The sequence below is a fragment of the Arachis ipaensis genome, chromosome B02 (assembly GCF_000816755.2).
Source record: "Arachis ipaensis cultivar K30076 chromosome B02, Araip1.1, whole genome shotgun sequence".
In the NCBI taxonomy this organism is placed as follows: Eukaryota; Viridiplantae; Streptophyta; class Magnoliopsida; order Fabales; family Fabaceae; genus Arachis; species Arachis ipaensis.
In genome coordinates, this window is record NC_029786.2 from 102,857,604 (window position 1) to 102,872,095 (window position 14,492).

General features: G+C 31.2%; 2 protein-coding genes and 1 pseudogene across 3 annotated transcripts in view; 1 reads left to right on the forward strand and 2 right to left on the reverse strand.

Moving 5' to 3' along the window:
• LOC107626085 overlaps positions 1–7,106 on the forward strand; it is a 13,684-nt gene extending 6,578 nt beyond the window's left edge. The window contains 5 exon segments of the mRNA XM_021116441.1: positions 4,613–5,697; positions 5,926–6,012; positions 6,291–6,381; positions 6,384–6,462; positions 6,465–7,106. Coding sequence (XP_020972100.1) covers positions 5,933–6,012; positions 6,291–6,381; positions 6,384–6,462; positions 6,465–6,835 — 621 coding nt within the window. The 5' untranslated portion in view covers positions 4,613–5,697; positions 5,926–5,932 and the 3' untranslated portion in view covers positions 6,836–7,106.
• Positions 1–14,492, reverse strand: part of LOC107626084 — a 57,638-nt pseudogene that overhangs the window by 11,102 nt on the left and 32,044 nt on the right.
• On the reverse strand, positions 7,983–13,259 carry LOC107626080 (TMV resistance protein N-like). 2 transcript variants are annotated; one of them, XM_016328859.2, is made up of 5 exons: positions 12,442–13,259; positions 9,983–11,081; positions 9,593–9,892; positions 8,557–9,495; positions 8,354–8,476 (listed from the first exon to the last, which is right to left on the reverse strand). In XM_016328859.2, the coding sequence occupies exons 1-5, from the start codon at positions 12,927–12,929 to the stop codon at positions 8,474–8,476; spliced, it is 2,829 nt and encodes a 942-aa protein (XP_016184345.1). In that variant the 5' UTR covers positions 12,930–13,259; the 3' UTR covers positions 8,354–8,473. The 2 variants fall into 2 exon arrangements, with proteins under 2 accessions (XP_020972093.1, XP_016184345.1); XM_021116434.1 differs by having other exon boundaries at positions 7,983–9,495.

Below are 14,492 nucleotides of genomic sequence, written 5' to 3' on the forward strand. Positions count from 1 at the left end.
ACAAAATAATTTTTTTTTTGAAAAATAGATAAAGTTAACACAAAAAATTTAATTAAAGAGATGTTTTAAAAATTATAATAAAGGAGAATATATATTTTACAAATAGAGGGGAGGAGAGTGTCATTTTAATAATAACTAATATAATTTAGCTTTTATTCTGGTAATATTTGTTAGGAGTCATTAAATCAAGTTATAGAGACAGAAATCGTAATAGACAAACGGATTGATTTATATTATGGCCTTATTTATAAATTTATAATAATAAGAACTCAATTATGATATAATTCATATAGGTTGTCATCGGATTTTAAAATTCAAGCAACCATACAAATTATGTTAATCATATTTAAAATTATGCATGTATTGATGTTTAAATTTATCAGTTATACAACTGTAACAAAAAAGTTACTAAAACAAAGTCACAAAACATAGCATAGCCAATTTTGTCTTCTAATTGAGCTACTCTATTATGCTTTGGGTTAAGTCAACTTACAATTTAATTTGCATTTGGAGGAAATCAATTCATTATTGCTAGCATACTTAAAATTTTAAACAAAATATAAATATTATACTTCAAAACCCCAATATTATTATACAGTAAAAAAAATTTTAAAACTTTGTAATAACTTTTGATACTTTAAAAAAAGGTGTTAGTTACCTTGAAAATGTTGCTTAACATGGCAAGTTCTTGCGGTAAACCAAGCCCTGCTAAAGAGCAACCAAAAGAAGCCATCAAACATAGTTTCTGAATTATTTTTTGTGTTTTTTATGAGAGAATTAAGGTTTCTTTTTAATGTTTTCCTTAAAATAACAAAAATTTTCCTGCTTGTGTGACTTTGTGACAACCCCATCAATTTATCCCTTTCCTGTACCTCAGAATCAAAAGGATTTTTTTACAGCTGTACTTTTGGGTGACACTGAAAAAGTTTAAGTAGGAATATAAATAAATGAAAATAATTGATTTTCTTTTTTAAAAAAAGAGAATAAATAAATAAATGAATAAAGGTTTTTATGTGAGCCACTGATCTGAGCGGTAATCATCTAAATAAATAAATGAATAGAGGTTGAAAACTAGGAACGGTTTTTAACTTTTTGTAGTAGCATAAAGGATTATGAGATGAAAATTAATTTCAAACATGTTTCTGCTAATCAGTCTAGCCTTATCGTAGCTAGTTTCTGCTTTTTCTTTTTGGACCCCCTGACAATAAAAGTTTTATTCTTCTTATGTAGATATGCTTCCGAAAATTAGTAGAAGTTTTGCACTATATTTATGAAAGTTGTGTAATTCCATTTATTTTTATTGTTTTGAATTGCGTGATATGAGTACCTGATATTCAAATTTTTGTGCATGTAGAGATTGGTTTCATAAAATAAATTGCTTATAAATATAGTAATACTTGCTAAATGAAGTTTTGTGTTATTTATCAAATTATCAATGACGTCGTTTCGATATATTGTTTTCTTGTGTTGCTATGCAGTAGAGAGATTGTCACTGAAACCTGAGAAAAGATAGCACAATCTCTGTTTCTACCGTTATAATACTGGCCACTAAATTGGATAGCTTAATACTCTGCATATCTATCATCATCAGAAGAGAAAACAAGGGTTTTGTTCACTATTCACATGTATGGTATACTTTTTAGTTTTCTTTCTCTTAATCTAATAAAATATGGATTTGCCAATTGATGAAACAGCTTAACTTAGATACAAAAATATTATTTGTATCCATAATCCCGCATCTTGTATTCTTAATGTAAAAAAAATTATAAATACTATTAATAACATTACATTCAACCCAAATTGAATAATTGTGAAAATTGAATTACAAAGGAATTCTTTCAAAAATTCAACCCAATTCTTTCAATGTGAAGTTTCTAAAACCACAAAATACAGTTAGAAGTAACATGTTTTCTTAATTCTTAAACCATAAATACATCTAAGAAAAACCTAAACAAAACATCAATAAAAGAAGTATGTTAAAATGGAAATAACTCTAGAAGAGCTTTGGCCTCTTTGACTCGGGAGAAAGAGGATCCTTTGATTCCATCCCAGGAAATTCCTTAATTTCATCTATAAATGGGTACAAGTCATCCCTTCTTAAAAGAGCTCTGAAATAATCTAACATGGAATAGACATGTCTACTCTTTACATTAAAAGTTAAGAAATTTTGAACCTTTTGAGGAGCAGAACTGTTAATGTAATCCATATAAATAGCATTCTCCATGATAGATAAATGAAATACAGATACACAAATTAATGGATATCTACCTTTATGATGCTCATCTAGAAAGCCAATTAACATGGCACAAACTATGTTGTTACCAAGGTAGACGAGAGTCGGACATGCAGCATAAAATACAGGTTGGATTCCCTCAAAACAACCCACGATTGGCTAAGCAAATTGAACACCTCTTTCGTTCACAAGCAAGGCATGTAAAGTTGTTTTATACCCATTTTCCCATTCACCAAAATGGGTATAAAGCAACCTTACATGCCCTGCTTGTGAACGAAAGAGGTGTTCGATTTGTTCAGCCAATCGAGGGTTGTTTTGAGGGCATCCAACCTGCATTTTCTGCTGTATGTCCGGCTCTGGTCTACCTTCGTAACAACTTGGTTTGTGCCATGTTAATTGGCTTTGTAGATGAGCATCATAAATCTAAATGTCCATTGATTTATGTATCTGTATTTCAATTATCTTTCATGGAGGATGCTATTGATATGGATTACATTAACAGTTCTGCTCCTCAAAAGAATAAAAATTTTATAACTGTTAATGTAAAGAGTAGACATGTCTATTCCATGGTAGATTATTTGAGAGCTCTTTTAAGAAGGGATGACTTGTACCCATTTATAGATGAAATTAAGGAATTTCCTGGGATGGAGTCAAAGGATCCTCTTTCTTCTGAGTCAAAGAGGCCAAAGCTCTTCTAGAGTTATTTCCATTTTAACATACTTCTTTTATTGATGTTTTGTTTAGGTTTTCCTTGGATGTATTTATGGTTTAAGAATTAAGAAGATATGTTACTTCTAACTGTATTTTGTGGTTTTAGAAACTTCACATTGAAAGAATTCCTTTGTAATTCAATTCTCACAATTATTCAATTTGGGTCTGAATGTGATGTTATTAATAGTATTTATAATTTCTTTTACATTAAGAATACAAGATACGGGATTAAGATGGACACAAATAATATTTTTGTATCTAAGTTAAGCTGTTTCATCAATTTGCAAATCCATATTTTATTAGATTTAGAGAAAGAAAACTAAAAAGTATACCATACATAGTGAACAATACCCTTGTTTTTTCTTCTGATGATGATAGATATGCAGAGTATTAAGCTATCCAATTTAGTAGCCAGTATTATAATGGTAGAAACAGAGATCATTAACCTGATCAGTACTTTCTTTTCTCCGGTTTCAGTGACAATCACTCTAGTGCATAGCAACACAAGAAAACAATAAATCGAAATGATGTCATTGATAATTTGAAAAATAACACAAAACTTCAATTATCAAGTATGATTATATTTATAAGCAATTTATTTTAAGAAACCAATCTCTACATGCACAACAATTTAAATATTAGGTACTCATATCATGTAATTCAAAACAACAAAAATAAATGTAATTAGACAACTTGCATAAATATAGTGCAAAACTCCTACTAATTTTCGGAAGCATATCTGAAGAATAAAACTTTTATTGTCAGGTCCAAAAAGAAAAAGCAGAAACTAGCTACGATCAAAGGCTAGACTGATTAGCAGAAACATGTTTGATATTAATTTCCATCTCATAATCCTTTAAGCCACTGCAAAAAATAAAAAACCGTTCTTAGTTTTCAACCTCTATTCATTTATTTATTTAGACGATCATGGCTCAGTGGCTCACAAAAAAACCTTTATTCATTTACTTATTTCTTCTTTTTTTTTAAAGAAGAAAATTAATTATTTTCATTTATTTATATTCCTACTTAAACTTTTTCAGTGCCACCCTAAAGTCCAGCTTGTAAAAAAATCCTTTTGATTCTGAGGTGAGGTGCAGGGAAAGGATAAATTGGTGGGATTGTCACAAAGTCACACAAGCAGGAGAATTTTTGTTATTTTAAGGAAAACATTTAAAAGAAGCCTTAATTCTCTCATAAAAAACACAGAACATAGTTCAGAAGCTGGGTTTGATGGTTTCTTTTGGTTGCTCTTCAGCAGGGCTTGTCTTACAGCAAGAACTTGCCATGTTCAGCAACATTTTCAAGGTAACTAACACCTTTTTCTATAGTATCAAAAGTCATTGCAAAGTTTTTAGATTTTTTTTACTGTGTAATAATATTTAGGTTTTGATGTATAATATTTATATTTTGTTTAAAATTTCAAGTATGCTAGCAGTAATGAATTGGTTTTCTCCAAATGCAAATTGGATTGTAAGTTGGCTTAACTCAAAGCATAATAAAGTAGCTCAATTAGAAGACAAAATTGGCTACGCTATGTTATGTGACTTTGTTTTGGTAACTTTTTTGTTACAATTGTATGACTGATAAATTTGAGCATCAATACATGCATAGTTTTACAGTTGATTAACATAATTTGTTTGTTTGTTCTTGAATTCTTTTTTATGACAGGGTTCTCAACAACTTTTGCCCTCTGTTGCATGGAAACCAGAGATCGTTAGATATCAATATCTTTGTCTTAGTCCTATTCTTGGTGAGAAATCAAGAAAATCACAAAATGAATGGTTAAATTTGAACTAGTTTGCCAATGTTAACTTCACAGCTCAAAGGCCTATGCTTGTTGATTCCCTAGGTGTGCATGCTGCTCATTGAAGTGTTATATAGTTTCGCGGATCGCTACCGTGTACTATTAGAACTTAGAATATTTGTGAGGTACATGAGTTATGTATTCTTCTATTTTCTTTCTAGTTGTCTCATGGCAAATGTGGAAGCTTTGGCTAGTTTCCCCAATTGAGTTCAAATTCTTGTAATATCCTCTTATTCTTAGTTGATTATAGTAAATTTTTCTCTTATGTATTTTGGTATGTGGATGTAGGATTGTAGTTCATTTTAGGTTGAACAATGTTATCATTAACTTTTTATGAAGAAATATTGTAGTTACAATAAAGGTTATGTTATTTTGACATGCTGATCAAGGCACCAATGACCTACTTCAACTCTTAGAAGGGTGATCAGAGGTTCGCTTAGAGTATAAGCTCCAAGGACCTGTGGGTTAAGGCACCGGCATTAAGAAGGCATGACCATGATGTTTCACTATTAGTGTTTACCCGGTTACAAAAGCTTCTTTACTATGTTTGTCTTCTTTAGATTTCATTAGCTGATAAATTTCTTTTGACTGCATTTGATGCTGAGATAAATGTAAATTATTCTGATGAAATCTATTTTGCTTAATTTCGTTCATCTTTTGTTGCAGCAACATTCCCAAACACAATTATTTTTAGCTTTGACATTGATGAGTGTCAACAACTGTTTACAACTCTTAGCTATCAAATTGGCTATACCCTGAAGCCTTTGCTAGATATTTTTCAAGACCCTGCTCTAAGTTCAAAGATTCAAGTTCATCCAGATGGTCAAGTTACATTTTTGGGTTCCGCAATTGAGATGAAAGATTTTCTTTCTCTAGTTGCTGAGTAATATTTATCACAAATCTCATATAAGGGAGAGAAACAGTCTATTCTTTTTCCACACTTCAGTAGATATAATTTTGTTGATTTAGCTTCAACCGCATGCTTGAAATTCTGATTGTTTCTAGAAAAAAAAAAGGAACATTTATGTTACTAAAAGCATACTATTTTGTAGTTGCACTTGAATATGTCAACTGTGTTTGTAACACACTACTAATCATTATTTAATGAACCTTCTTTTGAGTAGATTTTTCAGTTCGTATCAAAGAACAGACTTTACTGAGATTTCTCTATGAACAGGTTGATCATGAACATGTTTGAAGCAGAAACCAGAAGTCATTCCTCCACAATGGAGATTCATTCTACAATAACTGTTCCTTTAAGAAGGTATTCAAAACATGATTTCTTTGATAGTTGAACCCTTCTCCTGGTTTTTGCTCAATGTTACTCTGAAAAAATTAATTTTTTCCATCTTTCATTGCATTTAAAATGTGTTTTTTTTTGCTTTGCTGTTTAAAGATGAACCACTTATTGTGTGTAGCTTTCACTTGTGTTACCAAACCAAAAAAGAACAAAAAAAATTGTATAATCTTTCTTATGTAATGGCTAATGTAATATCTTGGTAACGAAATGTATTCAGTTAATGCTTTTCTCTTGATTTACAGTCCTGAGAGAGTTAAAGCCAAGCGAATGAAGAAAAAGAACACGAAAGTTGCGACCGAGAGGGATCTCTACATGAAGAACTACTTACAGGCGTGTGACTGTGTGAGAGTCTTCTATCCTTGATGGTTGAAAACAGACAGCACCGGAAAACAGCGATTCTCTTGCTAAAGAAATCCTGCCTGAGCTTCCACACCTTCTGACACAATTTTTTGTTGGCATTGTTGGTACTGACCTTGCTGTCATGCTTTCTGTCGTCTGTAAACTCGCATGTGGGAGAGTTCCCTTTTGCACATCTAAGCTCTTAAATACTGGATTTAGATTCGGGCTAGTTTGGCTTTCTTGGGCAGTAAGCAAGCTAAGGGATACAATCATCAACATAAGCAAGCATGCAGGGAAGTTAGGACTACAATCATCGAGCAGTGGCGTTGCTAGCTCTGGCTGTACTGAGGCCTGCTTGAGTACTACCTCCAACTGCGTGGTTGCGAAAAAGTTCGAAGAAACACTGAATTTTTTGGATGTATACGGGCTATGGCTTTTGGTGAAGTGATAGCAAAGCTGAGAAATCTTGGTTACTTTCAAGCACTGAGATTGTGAATGTTTTGGCTTGATCAGCATTTGGCTATGTTATTGCATAGATTCAATTATTCAAGCTATGAATATAGTAACTGGTTGAAATTGTGGCAGCAAAACAAAGTGTAGTGTGTCATATGAAATTTTAAATTTTACATGCAAAGAAAGTCTCATCAGTGAGACTTAGGAAGTAGAAAAAGATACATAATACTAATAGGAATGAGCAAGTTTTGTCTCTTTTATTTTTATTACTTTCTTTAATATGTGCTTCCATGGTTAAGAGTTTAAGATTAACTATTAATGCGGAAAACAGAAGGTACAGAGAAATGAGAAATCAGAAAATGGTAAGGTTGTTATTTATATGAATAAATAAGTTTCTAATTAATCATTTGAGAAAAATATTAAAAAAGAAAACTATAACTCTCATAATTAGAAGCTTTGGCTAGTTTCCCCAATTGAGTTCAAATTCTTGCAATCTCTTCGTATTCTTAGTTGATCATAGTAAATTTTTCACTTCTGTTTTCGGGTATGTGGATGTAGGATTTTAGTTCATTTTAGGTTGAAGAATGTTATCATTATTTTTTATGAAGAAACATGGTAGTTAAAAGTAAGGATATGTTATTTCTTGAAAATTCAATGGAGCCAGACTTGGATTATTGGTTGTATTATGTTAGTTTCAGGGCTTGAATGATTACTCAAACCGTACTCATTTCTACTAATCAAAGATATTTAGACTCTTTTCTTAAATGGTAGACATTTTTTACTGTCTTATTAGATGGTCATTAGTTCTTAGAATACATGGATATGTCAGATTGTCAGCCACACAAAACAATAAATAAATATGAGAAATTTTGGTTGAGAAATTAAATTTGAGTTGCACTCATACATCATTAGCCACAGCATAGTTTATCGGAGATTCCACTGAAAGTTGGTAGAAAAGGTGATTCCATAGACTGGAGATTAACCGACCATAAATTATATAATAAAAAATTTTCAATATTCAGAGTTTATAGTTGACAATGACTAAAAAAATTTATAAAAGGTAGAATGTTATTTAAAAAATATATTTGAATTGTCTCTGATTTCAGTGATTTAAACTGTAATACACAATTGAAAACCTTAAAAATGAAATAAGAATCTTTGATTGAATATTCACTCTCTTTTATATTAAAAGCTATATAAGCACTTGATTAAAATCATTTACCAATGAGTCATTCTCAGAAAAGTTTGTCATAAGTTGATCAAGAATTTTCTTTCAATTTCGTATTCATACAGAAAGTGATATCAGTGGAGTTTTGATTTTCCTTTGCTCTTCCGGATCATCATACTTTTTACTTCGTCCAGATTTATCCCTGGGATGGGGTTATGATGAGGCTTCAAGTTGAACTCCAATTCAAGATTTTGAATGGCATCCAAGAGAGTTGAGGCATACATTGGAATAACCCCACACCCTTTGATAAAACAATCTTCATCATTTTCTCTCCTTATTTGGACTCTCTTCCCTCTCTTAGGTCTATCAATACTGAATCTGAATGACATCTTTTGGTTGCAAGTGCTATCATCATCATCACTGCCACCTCTGAGTCTGCACCTCTCAATTTCACCCAATATGTTTTCACTACCAAATGGATCAGTCCATATTAAAACATGATCACAGCTACATCGTCGTTTAGAAACAAAGTTTAGATTTTTACTTACAAATGTGTCCTTTACGCCATCTCCGAAGTGGCGGTATTCACACTTGATATTGACAAGATCCAATTCTTCAAAATAATAAGAAGGTAAGTTTTGAGAAATAACACAACAGAAGAAGAAACCCAACAACTCGTAGTAAGGTTGATGAAGTTCAATTATTATGGATGCTCCTCTTGTTTCACATCCGAACCACTTTGGAACTTTGTACCCAGGATAACAAACACAACCTAACATTTTATGATAATAATAATAATTTATCATCTGATCTGGATCTGCTGACAACAATAAAACATTTCTGAATATTGTGAGATGAGCATCTTCCATAATATCATTCACTGACTCTTGTTCCAATCTCACACAATTTGCAAATGAGATCTTTCTCCTATTCAAACTAAATACTGCCTTCAAATTGAATATTGTTTCAAGTGATGTGCAATCAACAGCATAAAGCTCTTCAATAGATGGTGGAAGTTCTGGTATAGCACGAAGACTACTACAACCACTTACGTCAAGAGCCCTTAACCTTGATTGAGCTTTGATGTTGCGTGGGAGATCAATTAGCTTTCTGCAATTACTAAGACAAAGATACTCAAGAGAAAAAAAGCTACGTATTTCATTTGGTAGACTTTTAATTCTCCAGAAAGAGATATCCAAATCCGACAGTTTTTCTGATGACACTGAAAATTTCTCCAGGCTTAAACAATTATAAGCATAAAATGTTTTAAGAGACTTCAAATTGCTTTTGACACACTTCAATTTTGTGCAACCAGTAAGATATAATTCCTCAAGAGTTTGGATGGACAAAATAGATGGATGAAGTTGACATAGTTTTTCACAATTCCAAAGATCTATGGTTTTAAGCTTTGTTGCTTTACTAAAATCTGGAAGCTCTACCAACTTTTTACATCCATAAAGGTAAAGCACTATCAAATTCGGAAGTTCCTGTAACAATTCAGAGATACATTCATCACATTTAAAAATCCTCAATTTCCAATCGAAACAAAACGGCTATAAATGAAGTTCATGTTGGTATTAGTACCTGCGTTCCATCCCAAAGTTTAGAAATTTGACTGTTTGGCATCCTAAGCTCAACAAGCTGCTCCACAGAAAACATTGATGATAGAGAATTCAGAGGATAACTATTCCACTCCAAATACTTGAGTCTAGCAGAAAACGGCTCCAGGGGTATGGGAATGTACACATTCAACTGTTTTTCATCCCATGGAGCATAAAACTTAAGAAACCTTAGTTGAGGCATATTTTTAAAGGTGTCAGCATTGAAGTGTAGATCTCCAATTTGAGACAAGTCTATCATAATACCTTCAACTAAATTTGTTCCCTTAAAAACAAAAAATTTATGGTAAGAAAAGGCTATTGTATTAGTTCAAAACAAGTAAAAACAAAATGAGTGGAGGTACCGTGTTCTTACTTTGCTATTTTTCAATAAATTGTGAAAATCTTCAGGCTTATTTATTCGAGTGAGCTCTGTAGGATCTTTATTTGATTCTTGGCGAACGACTTCCCAACCCATTTGCTGTATCAAGTCATGCATTTGTATTCTATTGTAGGAAATAGTTATAAGAGCTTTACTTTCAAGATTGTCTATTCCAACATCCGCATAGAAACTACATGAGTCTAGAAATCTTGTGACATTATCTTTGCATTCTCCTTTGAAAAAGTATGCAATGTCAAGGAATATGCTCTTGTCCGAATCATCTAATCCATCGTAGCTCAATTTCAACACATTGAAAATCCTCTTATCAGGGCAACTCTGGAGTTTTTTTAGTGCATTTTTCCAAACTACTGCACTTTTTGAGCATAAAAAAGAACCCAATACTTTTAAGGCTAGTGGAATGCCATTTGCATAATTAACTGCCATTTGTGAAAGCTTTTTATATCCATTTTCAGGATAGCTTTTGTTAAAGGCTTTTATGCAAAAAAGCTCAAGGGAGCTCATAAAGCTCAATCGCTTGACCTCATATATTCCATGTGCTCTTGCAGCAATGAGTATCTGCTTGTCTCTGGTTGTTACAATGACCCTACTACCTGGTGCCAAGCAGGTTTGTTCTCCAGTTAGATAATCTAATATATCTGATGTATCCACATCGTCAAGTACTATGAGAACTTCTTTCTGACTCAATCTTCTCTCGTAAATGGCAGATATTGCATTGGCAGAACCTTTCACAAGGAGATTTTGTTTCTTCAGTAGTTGAGAAAAGAGTTGCTCATACAAATAATCCAGACCGTGCCTTTCTGATTCTTCTCTGACATTTTTCAAGAAGCAACAACCTTCATACTGTGAGGAATATTTATTGAATATAACTTGAGCAATGGTTGTTTTACCTATACCGCCCATGCCCCAAATTCCAAGGATTCCAACTTCATTCGGCTCCATTTTTGCCAATAACGATTCAATAGACTTAACTTGTTCATCAATTCCAACAACACCTTTGGATTTATTTGGACAAATAGGCGGCAACTTCTCATTCACAACTTCAATAATTTTTTCAATGAGCTCAACTTCATTTCTATCATGTCCCATAAAGAACAAAAAAAAGGCAGATATATCACAAATTCACACTATAATCCAGAAGAAATAGATTAAACAACAATGAACACAAAAGTAATATAAAGAAAATGAACAGGTCTAAGCTAATGATTTTAAAATACATTGACCCCCTCCTATTGAAAACCAATAAGTGTAGTAGTTTACAAATTTCTCATCAGTTGAAATTCAAAAGGAAAACCTAAGGTGATTTTTGTGCAGTAATGTACAGAGCTGCTTCAGGTTTTGATGAAAACTAAAATGCTATAATTCTGTTTGCATTAATAAATCAACTTTTTTTGCCCAATTTTTTTCTCTTTTATATATTTTTATCTACTATTTTGTTAGCTAAATTTTAACTGAAGTTTCCTAATAAAATCAAATAAATAACAAGAAATAATGATCTTATATATTGGGGGAAAATATGTTATTACCTATCTATTATCTATTATACAGAAAATTATCCAAGATAATAAAAATAAACATATATTTCAATAATGTAATATTTTAAAATAGGTTATATAAGTGTGATCTTTTGGAATTTGTGTTGAATAAAATATGACATCACTTTAAACAACCAATGTATATATATATATATATGAATGACATCACTTTGAGCATTTTGCTAAATGTTATGACTGGAGTGTGTTTCATATATAAAAAAAAATTGCAAAGAACGCTGCACTTTGTATGTACTACTATGTAGTGTTTCATTTACAAAAGATATTAATTAAATAATAACAAAGCTTGTATTGAAGAGGTATGTATAATTCATTTTTTCTTTTTCCTTGCAACATCCATTATTTTAAATTTTTCAAAAAAGCTTAAATATAAAAAAATTAAGAAAATATTATAATACATATTTTAATTTTTTTTGAATAATTTTCTCTGTGTTATAATATAATATTACAATAGATCAATTAAAATTAATACACTACTAGAAAATTTTTGTTAGTGTTAGACTTACTTGAATGAACTTGGATAAAAAAATACTTGAATGTGTAGCAATCCTGAATTTATATATATTGTTTGGATCTAAACCTAGTTATTACACACAAGCATATATTCCATGATGAATACTTGAAAACTACATAAAAATGAGCTAACAACTACTAGATATGTATATATATAATGTATCCTTTTTTTTGTGTGTGTGTAAATGTAACACAATAGTATTAAACTAGGGGTAACACTATACTACGTGAAGAATTTAAACTAGAAAACATGTTTAAAGGATCTAAGGATGCATGCATGCATATGCCAGAATAATAAATTAAAACATAAAATAAAGAGTCTAAACAACGAAAGCATGTTTTTTCCTTTGTTTGGAAGTAAAGTTTGACCTGATCAAGGTTGATGGATAATGGATTCCAGACAAATCAGCAGCCTTTCTTAATGCAGATCTCCAATTCTGCACCTTTGCCATGTTTTCTCTATACTTCTCAGTGTGGACATCAAAAGCCTCTTCAAAAGTTCGTTTCTGGTGCCTTACATGAGAAGGATCAACATTGTAAAAAACAGGTACCAGAGTCCTTTGATATTGTTCTTTGCATTCAATAATCTTCACAAGCTCCTCCATACACCATCTCGAAGAAGCATAATCTTTCGAGAAGATGACCAATGAAATGGAAGATTCCTCAATTGCTTGAAGAAGTGCGGATGAGATCTCATCTCCAGCACCAAGATTTTCCTCGTCAACAAAGAAACTAATGATTCTGTCATCGCGCAATCTTTTTATCAAATGGCAAAGAAAAGAAGTGCGAATTTCTCCTCTAAAGCTTATGAAGAGATCATGTTTGATTAAAGGAACATTGAAAGAAGAAGATGCCATTGAAAGTTGGAGTTGATGATGCTTGTAGTGTTGTTGTATGCGTGTGATTCCTTAGCTTGCTAAGGGTTAAATAAAGAAGCAAGTTAAGTCAAGTCAACCAAGATATATATAGGTAGCTAGGTTCTTCAATTCCTTCTTGTTTCTTCGTTGATTCCTCTTCATTATTGGAGATTTGGAGCTCTCTATTATGATAGCTTTTAATGAAATCTAAAACACAATATCGTGTGGTTGTGCTTGTGTTTCGTGGGTGACTACTTTTTCCCAATCCGCCATAAATTTGATGTAACTCCATGCTTTGCTTTCCTTTTCTTCCGTGGGCTCATCCCCCTTCAATTACGCCATAAATTTCCAAGTTCGTTTTAACATCAACTTAATTTTTAAAAGTTGTGCTCTTGATTATGTTGCAGTGTGTCACTACTGCTGAGCCTGATAGTCGTAAGAGTGTCCTTGTCATTGGAGGTTGCATTGCAAACTTCACTATTGTTGCTACCACGTTTAGTCACTTTAGTGGAATTATTCAAGCCATAAAAGTGAAGGTATGCTGTTTGTATGTGATCTTTCGTGAGCGTCTGAGAAAGGGTTTTAGTAAAGGCAGGAGTATAAAAGGGTATTTAAAACGAGTTCCGAGTAAAAATACCAAACCACTAGTAAACAATACAAAACAAATTAATAAACAACTAATAGCATTAATCCAATAATTAAAAAAATTAATAAAGAATCACGTAGAAACACGTTAAAATATAGAGTTTAGTTACTATTAAATACCAAAACTACAAAAGAGAAACAATAATAATTGTACATCAATTCTAAATATCACATACTTATAATGTCCGTATTCAACACATAAAATAACATATTCGATAAAAAATAAATAAGAATCAATTCCAAAGTTTAAAAATGATTGTGATCCTTCTTTTCAAATTTATTCTCACCGCCTAAAATAATTAATATAATATTTAACAATAATAACAATAAAAATTCTTAAACTCATTATAAATACTTACGTTGTAATAATAAAAATATATATCTTGTATAGCAGCATGTGCATAATATTTAAAAAATTTAGTCACAATTCGGCGCGCGGGAGTTCTAGCAACTTGTTTTTTAATATCTATTTGAAACTCCTATTAAAATAAAAAAATATATTTAAATTTTTTATTAAAAATAATTAAAAATAACCAAATAAAAATATTAACGAATTTGATCTTCTAATATACATTTTGATAAAATCGGATAAATTATCAAGATTTTTATTTCTATTTCTCATCGATATTTTCGGAGTATGTTAGAGTTTTCTTAAAATATTGATTCGTTATTGTCTTTTTTCTCTGGCCAAAAGGTCATCCTCTTAGTCTAATTTTATTTATGAATTTAATTTTTATTTGTGATTTAACAATATTATTTAACTCTTGAGTTCAGTTTCAACTTTAATGTAATAATTAATTCTGTTTAAATAGCTTATTAAAGAAAAAAAATTCCTTGAAGTGTTATTATAATATAACATTATTAAACATAAATAACAAGATTAAAAATAAAATAAACACATAAAAAATAGAAAAAACT

Excerpts from the sequence above, each read along its gene's own strand:
- LOC107626080 (XM_021116434.1), bottom strand. The coding sequence starts at position 12,929 with ATGGCATCTTCTTCTTTCAATGTTCCTTTAATCAAACATGATCTCTTC. Across the intron at positions 11,082-12,441 it reads TATCCATCAACCTTGATCAG|AAATGAAGTTGAGCTCATTG; the intron begins GTCAAACTTTAC and ends GGGACATGATAG. Across the intron at positions 9,496-9,592 it reads AACTTTGGGATGGAACGCAG|GAACTTCCGAATTTGATAGT; the intron begins GTACTAATACCA and ends GAATTGTTACAG.